The following is a 14,728-nucleotide window of genomic DNA, read 5'->3' on the forward strand; positions in this document are numbered from 1 at the left end:
AGCCCCAAGAGCTGCTCATAAAATAGCTGATGGATGGCATGTGAGAACCACACGCTGCGTGAAGCAGGAGACCTTCCTGCATGGACTGAGACCAACAGCAAGCATAACAAATCTTCGGTTTCCCCAGTTTGTCATGAAGGCTTTGGCATCGCGGATACAATTTCCCAAGTTATGGCCAAGTTGTCAGAGAATGGATCTAACATTAGCACCAAGTTATGGAAGTCAGGGCAATTCGGGAACTTCCTGGGAGTCTGAAGGCATTTGACCATTGACCTTGTGCTTCTCACCAGCAGTTGCTATCGACAGCAATTTTTGTGGATCTGTTTCAATCTAACTTCAGCAGCAGAACACACCGTTTAAAAATTGGAAATCAACTTCTTTCTGTCCAAGACTGCTTGGTCATCAGTCTCCCGGAATTAATCTGAGTAAGAATTTCCACTTCCAACTTGCCAACACAGTGCTACAAATCTTTTGTGAAAAAAATCTGGCATTAAAACAGCATGATGTATCACAACACTCTCGCACCCCCGAGCAACTATTTCCCATAGCAGATAAGCCTGGCTGCAAACAGGCTACAGTCCTCAGGAAAACACTGCCTAATAGGCCATACGGAGAGCCCAGAGTCTGGGAAACCTCTTAGATGAAGTAGATCCATGTAGGTCTCATTAACTGAAGCTAATAAAGGAATAATTTTAAAAGACAGAACAATAAATGAGACAAACCCATTCCTTTTTGGATAGTGCTTGGCCCTACTCTGCTTGAAATTTTGATACCCCAACTTTAAATGCCCATTTTCAGATCCACCCTCCCAAAGACCACACCACGGAAAGTCAGCTCTGACTTCTGTTCCTCACTGGCCAGCTCTCACAGTATCTTTTATTACACAGTATTTTTCAGGCTGCTTTCAAACAGATTCAGGCAAACTAAGTTTTAAATCAGAAAGAGCCGCAGCACAGACCACATTTTAAACGTAATGAGATGCCATCTCGTCCAACTCCAGAAACTGTAATGATGTTCTGACTTCTTTCCCTCTTTTAACAGCTTCCCCCAAAACCATCTGTGAAACATGCACATTTAGATTAACTTTACCTGTAAGTATATCTGAGAGTGGAACCATTAAGTGAGAAATTAGACCCAAAGGCAATTCTGCCTCGCTACAACAATGTCAAAAAATAAACAAAAAGACAAACAAGCAAAAGACAGAGCCAAAATAAATAAATGCAGACCGTAAGTTAGATTGTTAGACAATGGATTGTTTTGGAGGAGAGAAATGGGGTCGGGCAGTCCTCCTTCCAGACCAGACAAAGGCTACAAGAACTCAAGAGAAAAACGTTGGAGGGTATGGACAAAATATCTCTAGAAGAGGAGCCTTGAAGCACGGCCAACCGGGCAAAATAAAGTTTTAAGCTTATTTGTGCTCTTGTTTTCCATGAGAATGGCAAACTCCAGAATGTGTCATGTTCGGGCTTTATATTTATTTATTTATATGTTTGGGCAAACAGCAGAGAGAGAAGGTAGTTGGGTTAATAAGTGCTGACAATATGCCAAGCTGTAGGGAACATCAGGGCTTTGTGAAGTGCTGAGATACAGAGCAAATAAAGAACTTATGCCTCCAGTTTCATGAATACCGGGTATATGCAGCAGCCATTTCCATTTTAAGTAGGCCAGCATTTTATTCCGGGACATGCCTCATATATTAAGATGGCGGTTTATGTCCTTCCAGGCAGCTCTGTATTTTTAGTTTATCAACTGATGAACTCCTGGGGATCGAAAACGTGTAAGGACCAAAGGCTCGCCGGAACCAGGAATCGCTGCCTTGAAAAAAAAATCAAAACAATAACCACTTCCATCCTTTATAAATAGAAGCAAAATATGGATCATCTTCACCTTTTGCAAATAACAGGTCAGGGGCTGCTTGGGTACAGTTAATCCAGCGCCGCTCTCCTCTATGTTTACGACTAAATAAACAGCAGCTGCCTGCAGCTTGCGGCCTCTCCACCGATTCCCTTGTGGGGGCCATTTATTGAGTCATAAACTCCTCCGATAGTGTTATCACCACAGCATTTGCACAAATAAAGGTTGGGAGAGAGAAAGATTAAAAAAAGAGAATTGACTTGACGGAGAAAGCAAGGAAAACACTTTGCTGGTATGTTTGCTTTGAACAAGGACAGACGGACGAGAGGCGGGGCGGGCAAATACCTGGCTGAGGATGGCTGCGTGCATCACGCTCCTGATCTGAGCACAGATTTATCTCAAACCACAAAGTTGGATTTCAGAAAGCTCAAACAACCCTAGAGCCTTCCAAGTTAGATATACTGTATTGAAAGCAGCATACCGTCTGATGTATTTTTATCTTTTCTGGGAGACTTCGACAGCTAAGATCTACCTCTGCAGAATCTCAGGGAGGGAGGCAGATCCCAGCGTTTCTCAGTATACCTGCTCAAAGCTCCCCCAGCCACGCACACTGACCACTGGTCTCTACATAAAGCAATCTGTAAAGCATTCTGCAACCCATCCGAATGGCAACAGCTCTAGACACGATTCTAATGATACCTGCTGGCCAGAGATACCTACAGCACAGCCCACGGCACCCAGTGCCTCCTGGAGCTGCTTATCTTCAGCAGAGATTCGAGGTGTGGAAACAGCACTTCCCAGCAGGATCCAAAAAGCTTGAGCAGAACTGCTCCAGCAGGCTGGGACGCTGCACGGCTATCTGCTGCATCTGCTCAGTAACACCAACCTAGGTCACTGCCCACAGAGCAGGAGTCAACTTGAGGCAGAGTTGCAACACTCTGCTCTGTGTGTTAAACGGGCTCTCACAGGGATCGCTCGGGAAAGTAAGAGCAGTAAATTGACCGCGTTGCTTTTTATTACAGCCAAGGGTAAAGGAGAAAGCAGCAGACTCAAGGTTACGTTACAAGGCTACCTCCGCTGGAATCCGGGCAGCGTTTTGCACAGGCTTGTTTGCAGAGCAGAGTGACTCACGGCAAACGAGGGCGAACGCTCCCGTCCTGCCATTACCAACCAAGACCGTTCACGTACAGCAAAGTTGCTGCACAATAAACTCGCTCGCCAGTTTATTGCATTGTAATTTCCTTATGTAGACAAGCCCTAAAGCCTTGATAGAAGTGGGTTTACCTTTGTCTGTTATGAATAGCAGGCTTGTGAGAAGCTGGATGTAGAACAGGGAGAAAGAGCACAGAATTACGAAGGGCTCCCAGCTCCGTGTGTACCCCTCCTACTGACAAGGGAATACATGTGTCTGACTATGCAGCTCTTTATAACTTGGTTTGGCCAGGAGCTAGAGCACAAAAAAAATTCACCTTGGTCCCTCTGTGAAAGACAGGCACCTAGAGACATTAAGGGAACACCTGGGAAAAAAAAAAAAAGGGCTACATGCTCTTTACCAGCAGCCATTTCTTCGCACGCGGTTGCGAGGAGCAGCGCTCTTCCAAATCGCACCTCGCGTTAATGCGTGGTCACCAGAGGCCACAGTTTTCGAGTGGCAGCTGGTCGGAGATTCCCTCGTACAGCCACCAATTACATAGCAAATTAGCCAAGTGAAATCCTATGGAAATTCAGATTTGCCTTCTGGTGTGAAGAGGACGCGGAGGAAGCAGAAGGGGGTCACAAATATTCGGCAAAGCTCGCATGTGAGCGCGCCTTCGCAGGGTGGGGGAGCAATTCAGTAGTAGGGCTCTGACTTCAAAAAAATAATTTGTTTTTCCCTTCCATCTGGGCTCAAAATAAGAAATTACGCAGATTTCCACTGCCCACTCTCCTTTTTCCTTCCACACCCTCTTCTCATTGGCACAAGATAAAACCTCAGGGAAACAGCAGCAGCAATTTTCAATTCTCATTATCTAGCGGCAGCAGTAGCTCTTGGTGAAACTTGCGGTCAATAAACTACAGGCAATTTTAAAAGACACAATGGGAACTGCCCCTCCCACAGCTGTCCCATTATCCCAGCTTTTATTAGATTTAAAACCAGCGATTCTTAGGCTGTAGCTGAAGTTCTGCAGAGCCACGAAAACAGACCACCAGAAAAGATAAAACACCCCTAAATTAAACAGGAGACATTACGGCAACGTCCTCTCAAGTCAGAGGGCTTCGACATAAGCAAAGCCCAGGATGCAGAAAGCAGCCCAGAGCCCAAGCAGGCTGCTGCTGCAGCGAGCCCGTGATGACACAAGCAAAATTTAACATTCAGGAGAGCAAAACGGGCAAAGCTCGTGAGCAGGTTACACAGAGCACGTCGGGAGCGTGCTAGCTACATCCAGGAGAGGATCCTGCTCCCCTAAGCCTCGTAGCATCCAACCGTACGTGTTAACTTGGGAGTTCACGGGCTGGGTATGCCTCCTGTGCAGCAGGGAGGATGCTGCTCCTACTCACCCGAGGATGAAATTCAGCTGGCCTGTTTTATGTGCCTGTTTTAGGACCAGACGCACCATGCTCTAGCCGTGCCTCTTTCTCTCCCCTGACTGCAGAAGAAGCCCTGATGACCACGTACAAACCAGGTAACGCCATTTACGTCTCCATCCTGCACTATGGTACGTAGCAACCTGCTCCAGTGCGAGCGCCTCTACAGGAAACGGGAGCAGAAAATCAATTTCCAAACTCCTGAAATTATTTCCTCATCTCTCCGCCCGTGGGGCTGAGGTAACTGAGGGTGCATCTCACCTCCCAGACCAGAAACGTGCACTGCGATAGGCAAAGGGAATCGGGTGCCCAAAGGAACGGTCTCGGAGCAGCACAGTTCGGGGGAAGATGCAAGGAATTACAGTAATCCGCTGTAGACTGTAATTTTCAGCCTAGAAATCTAGAGCTTGCTTTCTGTGAGCCTAATGTATACCATGCCTTGGAGACATTTAACCAGCCATCAAAAAGAACTTGCAGAGAACCAGATGCTTCATTAAAGAATATTCACCAAGCCTTATAAAATCTTTAGTAAGAAGCAGAAGAACAAATCACCAGCATGCAAGTGAGCTAAGTCCCGCATCCAGCTTTGATTACAACATCCTCTATACTGGCAAACATATCATGTTAAAAAAAAAAAAAAAGGAAAAGAAAAAGAAAAAAATATCAAGCGATTCTGACCCTTCTTTCCCACATTCCTCCAACCCGAATTTCCTGAATGAGGAATGCGTGAGACAGAAAGCCATTTGGTAGAAGATGCTAATTTAAACTTAAAGAAAAATAACAGCTTAAATGGGGAAGGGAGGAGGGAGTTTTATAGTCCTGCATGAAAAAAACACAACAGCTTGTGATCGTTACATACATATCTCACGAGTCAGAGGACTTGGTGAGAGCAGTAAGGCAAAGTGTCAGGGCTCTAGCTGTCCTGGGATAAAGGAAACCACAGAAGATGTATTTCCTCACACATTTTTTGGAATTTGCACTTGCAGAACCCTTCAATACCTATGTCCAGCTGTAAGGTTTAGTTACCTGCACCTGAGTATCTCTTGCCCCTTCTTAAAGCAGGGCAAGGAGATTCTCTGTCATACTGCCATCATCTGCAGGGCAATTTAGTGTCCTGTGTACTGCTCCTTCCAAGAAGTTTCCAAAAGAGTGGGGAGAAAAATTTCTGAAGTTCAGTGAACTCTGGGAACCCAGACCACCCCCAGCTTTTGGTTTATAAAGAAAGCATGCCCCCCTCCCCCTAAAAAATAAAAAAAAAAAATCACACAAATCCAAACAAGCTCCAAGTTAATAGGATCTTTCACTGCCCTCTGCTGTTACCAGTCATTTAGCTTCCAATTTACTCTTTAATAATGTCGGGCTGGGGCTCGGGGCTGGCAGCATCCCAGCCCCTTTCTCAGGCGGCTTGGAGCCGCAGCTTGCAAATATGCTGAAGTTTAATGCAATCTGTCTTCTTTGGTAATCACATTCCGCCCGCACTGCATGCAATAAAGATGTATTGGTAAATGCATTTGCTAAAGATATACTCCACCGAAAAGGCTACAAGCCTGATTTACAGGAGGCAAGGAGGAAGCATCAGGTAACGGAGGCTGGCAGTAGATGCGCCAGCGCTCTGCACACAGCAACAGAGGGCACGGATTGTGCAGCAGCAAAGGCACTGCTTTACTTTAAAGCTGAGAAAGAAAAAGAAACCACACGTTTTGGGAGCTGGGGACTTTAAAGATATCAGAGAAAAGCCCTTTCCCTGGCAGCTTTAACCTTGCTGATTTGCAGACATACAAAGACCTTCTTTGTAAACAGGAAGGAAAAAAATTCCACCAGGACTAGCAACAACATTTGGTCTAATATATCCTGACAATTTTCCCATCTCCTTCTGTCGGGCTTCTTCTGGGAGCCGGCTGGCAGCTTGTTTCATGTTATACTTAAATCAGCCATACAGCTTCCCCTCACAATGCTAATGCGACAGAGAAGGACTGCTTCGACGAGATCTCCACCTCCCCCCACCCCCTGCCTCCATATTAATAATCCCAGGAGAGGAGTCTCAGCTCTCTACTCCCAGAAGGCTCTATCCTTTCCCCAAATCCATCTTATTATAGAGTTTCTACACCCTTCGAAGAATTAAAAAAAAAAAAAAAAGTCTGCCCTTGAGGGACAGCTGACTGAATTCTCACATGGAGAACATCCTTTACACTTTAGACATCCCAAGCAGCAGCTTGTCCTGCCATGCTCTTTTTCCAAGACTATATCCTCGTTGTAACATTCAACTACTGTTTTTTTTTTTTTTTTCCTTTCTCCTTCACTTGCTTTAATAGCCACAGATTTTTCCAAGGTGCTGAGCAGTCACTGTCCTAAGGCATCAACAGAAGCTAGTAGGGCTCTGCAGCTCTGACGGCAGAGCCGTGGCCTTGCTGGACCTCTGCACAAGACAAAGCTTTCAGGAGCGTGCAGTTCCCTCAAGAGGCAGCACCTCTGCCCAGTAAAGCAGCTTTCCTCATGCAGCCATGAAAGGAAGCAAGACCTCCAACTGTGAGGTCCCAGAATGGCAGCGAGGTTGTTTGGAGCCCGTTCAAAACATTGCCAACACTGGCAAAATGGATTTGCCTACCCCTTGCAGAATGCAGCATCCAAGAAGGCAAAACTTGGGAAAATCACCGTGGCTGACTTTGAAACCTAGGAGCATCAGTGCTAATGTTTTGGTAGCAGCTCGGTACCTCAGGACCCACTGCTGGGACACACCACAGCACAACTGAGAAACGTGGAATGAATGTGAATGCACAAAATGGATCCTGAGGAAAATTTGTCTCCTATGAACAGCACAGTTTAACTATCGGATACTACAGATCTCAGAGACATTTCCCAGAAGAAAACACCATGCAAAACAAGTCAGCAAAGCCCACAAGTATATCAGATCAGGGAAGCTTTTGTTACCTTCTGAGCTGCACTAACACAGCGCTGATACTCCTTAGCCAGTTCCGAGCATTTGAGCACCTCACATTTGTTTTCTTGGTAGCACTTCAGGATTTCAGACTGCAGACTTGCACAGACAGGATCGGTGTTCCTCCTCCTGCAGGGAAAACAAGAACAGAAAGATGTGTGAAGGGGAGTTTTCACCCACTTACAACTACATTACCAGTGGCACAGTCACTAATCTTGTGTTAGAGTCACCTAGCCCTAAGAAATAAAGAAACCAGTAAAAACAGAGATCACGGAAATGGGTTAAATGACCAACAGTGTCTTTCGGCTGAAAAATCCAGAGTACCAAGCAGGAAGAAGGAACACATTCTTTCTAGGTTGGTGTGGAAGGCTCTTACCAGAGATAAAACATCACATCTCCTCTGCAGTTAGGAAAAATCAATTCCAAGAGGTTCAATGATTTCCCCAAGTCACATTGGAAATCTTTGGCAGAGCTCCGGAGTCCTGGCTGGGCCTGCACTGGATCTGTTACAGGCTGACAGGGAACTGAATGGACTTGTTGAATGAGCCACCTCCACCTATCGAATCCTCATCTATTTAAACACTTAAAAAAAAAAATCCAACATGGTTGGAAGCACTGTAATTCTCCGAGTGACTCGAAAAAACAGGGAATAATAGCGAGAGCAGATATCTGTTTGTTTATTTCTGAAGGAAGTGGTACTCATACCCCGTAAGTGGCAATGACAACATACCCAGGAACAATTAGGGAGGATGCTCTTACACCGTCACGTGCCTGCGTGCATATGGCACAGCACAAGCAACCGCACCAATAAAGGGAAGGTCACTGTAAAACAATACGGGCAGCAATGGCACAAGCAGAGTGACAACAGTGTCATCAGCTGCACAGCCACAGACGCAAATTGCAGGAATGTGCAGCACAATCGCCCCGGTACATTTTAGCAGAGAACATACGCTTAGGTGCAGCGGCCCTCAGATGCTGCCTTCTAAACCCTAAATCCATTTAATTCCTTGCATTTCCTGCCCCAACGTGCTTAAAGAGATCTGTGCCCAAATATCAAATGCAGCTCTTCTTCCCAAAGCACCTGATGCTGCAGGCAGGCACGAATGCCATGCCATGATGTATTCATTTCCCCGGGAACAACAACAGGCACTCATTCAGCAGCAGCGCCTCATAATCAGGCAGGAAGAAAACATGACCTGTTCCTGGGCACGTCTCATTCTCTCAGGTGAAACAGATTTCTAAGAAACACGAAATCTTCAAGCAAGATCATTGCAAAATTTTGGGGGAGAGCGCGGATATGAGTTTCCAAATCAGGCTCGTTTCTGGAAGGTGCTCAGGAAGGCAAGTGGAAGGAGCAAAGGAAGAAAAAAGAAATTGTCCTTTCCATATCAGCAACCCCGCTGCTTCCTCCACATAGTTTGGCAGGGATGTACTCCAAAGGACATTTCTTCAGTCCTCAGCCCTCCTCTGCCAACAGACACGGACAGGCTGAGGCTTCCTCAATACCAGTGTGACAGCCACACCCTAAAACATCAATATTTGGATCAGAAACCACCAAAATATGACACAGACTTCTTCTTCCAGCTCTTGTCTAACCTTACAGCTTTTAGAAGAAACTCATTCTGCACACAGCCCCTAGAGGTTAGCATGCATTTGTAATTTCTATGTTCTATAGCAAATCACCTTTAAATCCCCTAAAAATCCATATTCCAAAAAATCTTCAAATTTTGGAATAGGAAAGAACTCAGAGGGAGCTTCAGAAACTCATAATGTTGGCATTTTGCTTTGTCACTAACTTTAATATCACTCTAATCAAATCAGCGAGACCGTGGAAACGATACCAAACAATACCAGGTCAGGAAATACCACCAAATCCCTCCATTCAATGAAGAAGTTAAGACTTTTAAAATTAGTTTTTTTTTAAACTCAGCCATGTTAAACTGAAGGGCATTTTGTAATTTTCATGCAGAGAGCTGGGGGGAGAAACAGGGAGAGCCCGCCACAAAACGCTCTGTACCCATCACAGCTGAACAACACGGCACAAATGTCTTGGAGAAATACAGAGAAGAATGCTCGAGGTTGCCACTGTCAGCACGGAGAGCTATCATAATTAAGCTACCGTAATTAAGGGGTTTTCTATGTTTTCATTCACTGTGTCTCCTATGGCATCAGTCTGTGTTATGTAGAGTAACAACAGAGGTAGGAGCCAGCTCGGGGTCAGACAGGAGTCCAAAGTCGGTGCCCCTCTGCTCTAGGAGCCCCCTGGTAGCCAGCCCGCAGCCCAGAGGGCTATTTAAAAGCTAAAAATGATAAAAAAGAAGCCACCAAGCACCTGCTACTGCCTCAAGCCTACCAGAGGCAAGGGATCACTGAGCATAAAAGGGCAGGTTGCCAAGCCAGTACCTCCACCAGCACTGGTACATGGGTTTTCTCACCACGCAGAGGATTTCTTGGGTGACTGTAAGGTGGGTACCCAGAGCCACAAACAAAATTTGCTTTGCATCAGTAAGGTGCTGTGTCTTCAGAATAAAATCTCTAAGTCTAGTTCTGCATCAATTGCGCCATCTTCTCAAAGGAGATTTAGAGAAACTAATCAATGCACCATGAAGTCAGCCGGGGTAATTATCAATACGAATCACACAAACCAATTTACGCGTGCGTTCGTAAGTGAACTGGAAACTCAACAAAACCAGTTAAATCCTACTGTGAATGACATTTCACTTCGAAACGGGACGTGACTGCTGCTCGGGGAGAACTGTCACCATGCCCCACCATGCAGGGGGACCTACGACACGAGGGGATGAGAAGTGAGAGCCAGCTCGGCACGAGGAACCACTCATCCATGACACAAGTCATCCACGTCCAACAGAGCGGTTCCTATACCCGTTTGGACCCCCCAAAAAAGGGTATTTGGACTGCTTTGGTGAGCGGTTTTGAGAAGTTTTCCTCCCAGCACAGCATCCACTACTCTTGTCCCAGCTACTGACTCAAAGGGACGTCCCCTCCTGCTCCCATTAAACCTTTTTTTTATTTTAGGTTGTATTTTAGGTGGGAACTACAGCCCCACACACCGGTTGCTGCCCAGCTCTGCACGTCTGTATCTGCAAGGAAAAAGAACACGAAAAACCTGGCGGAGCCCAGCAGCATCTAACTGCAAACATCTTTTATTATTATTTCTTAAGCAGTGATGGGAAAGGAACACGGTGGAGAAGGGATGAGCTTTGAATACAGGAAGAGCAGAACAGCAGCAAGCTTTGACCCTTCTCCTAAAACGGGGCACGGTTTTAAGCATAATATGCTCCCCCCAAGAAAGGTAGGCAATTAGCCTCTGTCTAAAATAAAATGCATTGTAATTGCTGCTGCTATTATGAAAACAGATGCGAGAGGCTCATTTGTAGGAAAAAAGGCAAAAGAGAAGGGCTGGGGTGGGAAGGGTAGGGGAATGCACAGGCAGGGAGGTAGGGGATGGTACCTCAGAAAGAAATGCAGGTCATACAGAATAGGGAAGATTAAACCAGCAATGCAATGTGTGCTCTCATCTGTTTAAAGGAAGAGAAAAGGAAGAACGGAGAAAAGATGACAGGTGGAAAAAGACAAGGATGAATCTAGGAGTAAAACTCATTAGCAGTGCCTGCCCCATCACAGTGGGGAAAACCTCTGCTGCTCTGCAGCGGGGCAGGAGGCGAGGTGCATGGGAAATCCGTGATTGCAGATCTCGCTCCCCCCTCCCAGTGAGGGGGCTAAGCCAGGTCTGACTGGAAAAGAAGGAAGAGGTTTTCGTAAAATGAAACAAAGGGCATCCTTCTCTCTGCTATCCCTCGAGGTACGACAGAACGAGCGTGATCTCGCTGCATTTTGACACACCAAGAGTTACCAAATCCTCTCTATCACCGCGTATTCCCTTTACTTTATTTAATAAATGAAATCTCATCAACTTATCCTTCTTCTATTATCACTGCTGACATCAATCTGATAATATTGGCTTGGCGTGGAATCGTGCTATTATATGTCCTCTTGATATTTAATTTAAGAGAAACGTCTGCAGTGGGGTGAATATGTGAAGCAAGCTTTTTATTACTGGCAGCAGTAAGGACGCTGGGAGTGAATTAGACATTCATCTTAGTCGGGGCCAATCTAGTGGCTCAGAAGAGGTTTTCTTCTTAACCCTCTCCTACCTGTTCAATAGCGGCAGGTAACTGCTGCTCCAGTCAATAACTGCATTCATTTGTCTTGGCAAATTCCTTTCTACGTGGCTATAAACCCCATGAAGAAGTGCCGAGCGTCTGGGAGGTTAAAGCAAGGTTCTTCGGGAATTTCCATCATGAGCTCTGCAACAGTAGGCAGAGCGCTGGTCTAAATGTCCACCGATTAATCAAGAAGCCACACAGCTCTCGAAGACAAACATACAAACTCATTTCAAGAGCTGATTAAGGCAGTATCACCAGGATACAGATCCCACAAGCAGGTTTCAAGCATAGCACGATGGCTACTACCTAGTGCTGCTGACAGCTTCCCTTTGGGGAGGAGAATTAGGGACAGTACTGGAATGCAAGGGGAAGCTGGAAGATGTGTATATATTTGCTAGTGCTTCCACTCTGCTGATGGATCACCCTAGCCAAGTGGAGATACAACTTTAAAGCTTTAGGACTTGGCAGCTCCTTAGACTAGTGCAAAATCAGTAGCTCCACGGTGAGCACCGCACTGCCACTTGGCTCTGCTGGGTAGAACAGCGATTCCAGATGGAGGTAAAAGCAAGATCCTCTTCTTACCTTGTACTCTGGGAAACTATTCAAGCTGAGAAAAAAACTCAAGATAGAGACGGAAGGTATCTAAACCTAGACACATTTAGATACCTCTACTCAGTACGTGAAAACCAAAGCTACACAGGGTCCCTTGTACGAGCCAACTTGAGGGCAGCTAGCTCCAGCACGTAGCTGCAAGAAGCAGCCTACACGGTGCAGCAACCTGGAATTTCCTGTGGGCTGCAAAACCCCACAACAACAGGCTGAGCTACTTTCGGCTGCATTATTTGACTGCAAGCAGTGTCTGAGCTAACTCGAGCAAACCACATTAGTCACCACGGTTAGCACAGCGCAGACAACCTCAGAGGTCAGCAAGGAGGTGCACGGGCAGCACAGAGCAAAGCCCAGGGCAGGCAGCAGCAGCTTCTGCGTGTCAGGAAGGAAGCAGAGACGTGTCAAAGAGTTGGTTAGCACGTCTGTACATCCAGGGTAGGCCACACGCGTTTCCGAGTAAGCTCGGTGATGTTTTGGTCACATAAATGTGGTGTGCAGCCACGCAGTACTGTACACACACAAAAGCCGCTAAGTGGTTAACTGACCTGTAAAACTGCTTTCTCCCCTGGGTAGCAGTTGGCTCTGATGGCTCCTCTTTAACATGTCAGGAAAATAACTCCAGACAGATGCAGTACACAGCACATAGAAAGGTTCCATCCTCTCTCATTATTGCATCCTTGACATTTACAGCAGAAAATTAAACACAATTGAAGCATTTCATTCACATGTAGCAAACTCATCAGCACAGAACAAACAGCCAAGAAAGCTCACTTTCATCACAGGCTCCAGGATGCGGCACCGTCACAAAGCAAACACGATGGCCTCACCACAACCGATGGAATTCCCTGACCCTGGACGTCAGACTGATAACGTGGCTTGAATGAAAGAGGGAAGAGTCATTTTGCCGCTGTTTGACAAGAGAAGTAAGAGATGAGGATGCCTAATAGATTACCCAAATATCTAGTAAAAACTCAGTAATGTTTTAGCTAGATAACCTAGCAATATGTAAACAAGCTGCATGCCTCGTGAGAATAACCTAACCTGATCAGGAAGGAAGCACCTCCGATTAGCCTCGTGGACTGAAAACACCACACACCGGGCTTTGCACTGGTCCGGATGGAACACGGCGTGTAGAGGTAACGTTGCGTAAAGGAATAGATAAAAAGGAACGGTGAAACCTCGTGACAATTTTCGTAATAGGGGCACCATCTCCAAATTTCAGCTGTATTCCTAAATCCTCCCCACATGTCCTTCCACGCTGGCTGCAGCACGCCACTGCACGGTGCACTAATTCCCCTCTCCCTCTCTCCCCCCTGACAGCTGCACTTCAGCACCAGGCCACCTGATTCTCTTTTTCCCTACCTTGTCCATGGAGCTGCCTAATGAATACATATTTATGAAGCACTGTGCGTTTCTGTGTGACTCTGTGATCCTAGAAAATTTGTCACTCAAGCACTTCCCAGTCTCCTTTCCTCTCCTGACAGCTTGTTTGAAGCTGTCACACAATTCCCCGTTGCAATTTGTGCACTCGCTGCACCCTTGTCCTTTCCAGGACAGATAACTCCTTCCCTTCCAATCACGGATACTCAGAAACTGTTCTGAAATCTTCTCCCGTGTAACTAATTAGATTCTATCACCGAGACCCAAAGCTAAAACAAATATCCAATCTCAGTAGTGTCAGCAACTTGTTGTGTCACCGTGCTGCTCAAACGCTTTGGCTGTCAGTGCAAACAGCCGAACCCAGCCACATTTTCTTTATAAAACAACAAAACCCCCTCCAAAACGTACAGACTGAAGTGGAATATAACTAACAGCACTTTTATATAACGTGTAATTTTGAAATGTCCATGGAAGGCAACAAGTCTCTCCATTACGGTGATGAAATCGATGTAACGGGGTAGTGTGACCCCTCCAGCGCAGGTCCCCGCTCTGTGTCTCACCTACCCCAACACAGCATCAACTCTCCTGTCATCCTACGTGGCTGAACCTCATACACAAGCAGTTATTTCCTATTTGACCAAATAATCCTAAACATCCTATACTTCTTTGTATAGGTGCAGTTGTACCAGATTTAGCTGGCTTGCCCAGCAGCACCCCGAAAGCCCCAGGTCCTGGGGTTTGGCAGTGGGCTGTAGGTCTTCTGGGGTGGATGGCTGGGACAGCAAGATCCCACTGAACCTGCAAACCCAACAACCACCCAGCCCTATTAGTATTCCGCGCGGGAGATGGCAAGCGGTTTGGAATAATGAGAGACTTCTCCCCACAAGTGGATAATTTCAGCGTGCGTTTGGATGTGAATTCTTTACTGATTATGATGGCAGAATACTGAGTTATGAGAAACTGTCAGCTTGGAAGATGAAAGGAAAACTACAGCCTCTTCCCTGCCTTGCCAAGAGATCCAGAAGTTATCAGAACTGGATCTCCTGCCCAGAAAGCCATGCACCATTTTTTCCCCAAAGATGCCAAGCTACGAAAAGTTGACTAGCAGAGATGAAGAGCCTAAAGTTAGCAGCAAAATGGTCTCTGGAAGCCAAGCAGGAATGAGTCAGAATCTTGTTGCTGGAAGGAGTTCTCTGAA

At 46.1% G+C, this 14,728-nt stretch overlaps 1 protein-coding gene across 10 annotated transcripts in view; it reads right to left on the reverse strand.

Moving 5' to 3' along the window:
* CHCHD6 (coiled-coil-helix-coiled-coil-helix domain containing 6) overlaps positions 1-14,728 on the reverse strand; it is a 120,724-nt gene that overhangs the window by 40,601 nt on the left and 65,395 nt on the right. For 8 of the 10 annotated variants that reach the window (XR_014696530.1, XM_084531148.1, XM_084531155.1 and 5 more), the window contains one exon: positions 7,348-7,483. Coding sequence is in view for 9 of the 10 variants with exons in the window: in XM_084531148.1 (XP_084387274.1) it covers positions 7,348-7,483 (136 nt within the window). In the remaining variant the exon portion in view is untranslated. Of the gene's footprint in view, positions 1-565; positions 676-1,460; positions 1,816-7,347; positions 7,484-14,728 lie in introns of those variants that run through there. The other 2 variants (XM_084531153.1, XM_084531151.1) reach the window with 2 other exon arrangements.

The sequence above is a fragment of the Aythya ferina genome (assembly GCF_964211825.1).
Source record: "Aythya ferina genome assembly, chromosome: 10".
Classification (NCBI taxonomy): Eukaryota; Metazoa; Chordata; class Aves; order Anseriformes; family Anatidae; genus Aythya; species Aythya ferina.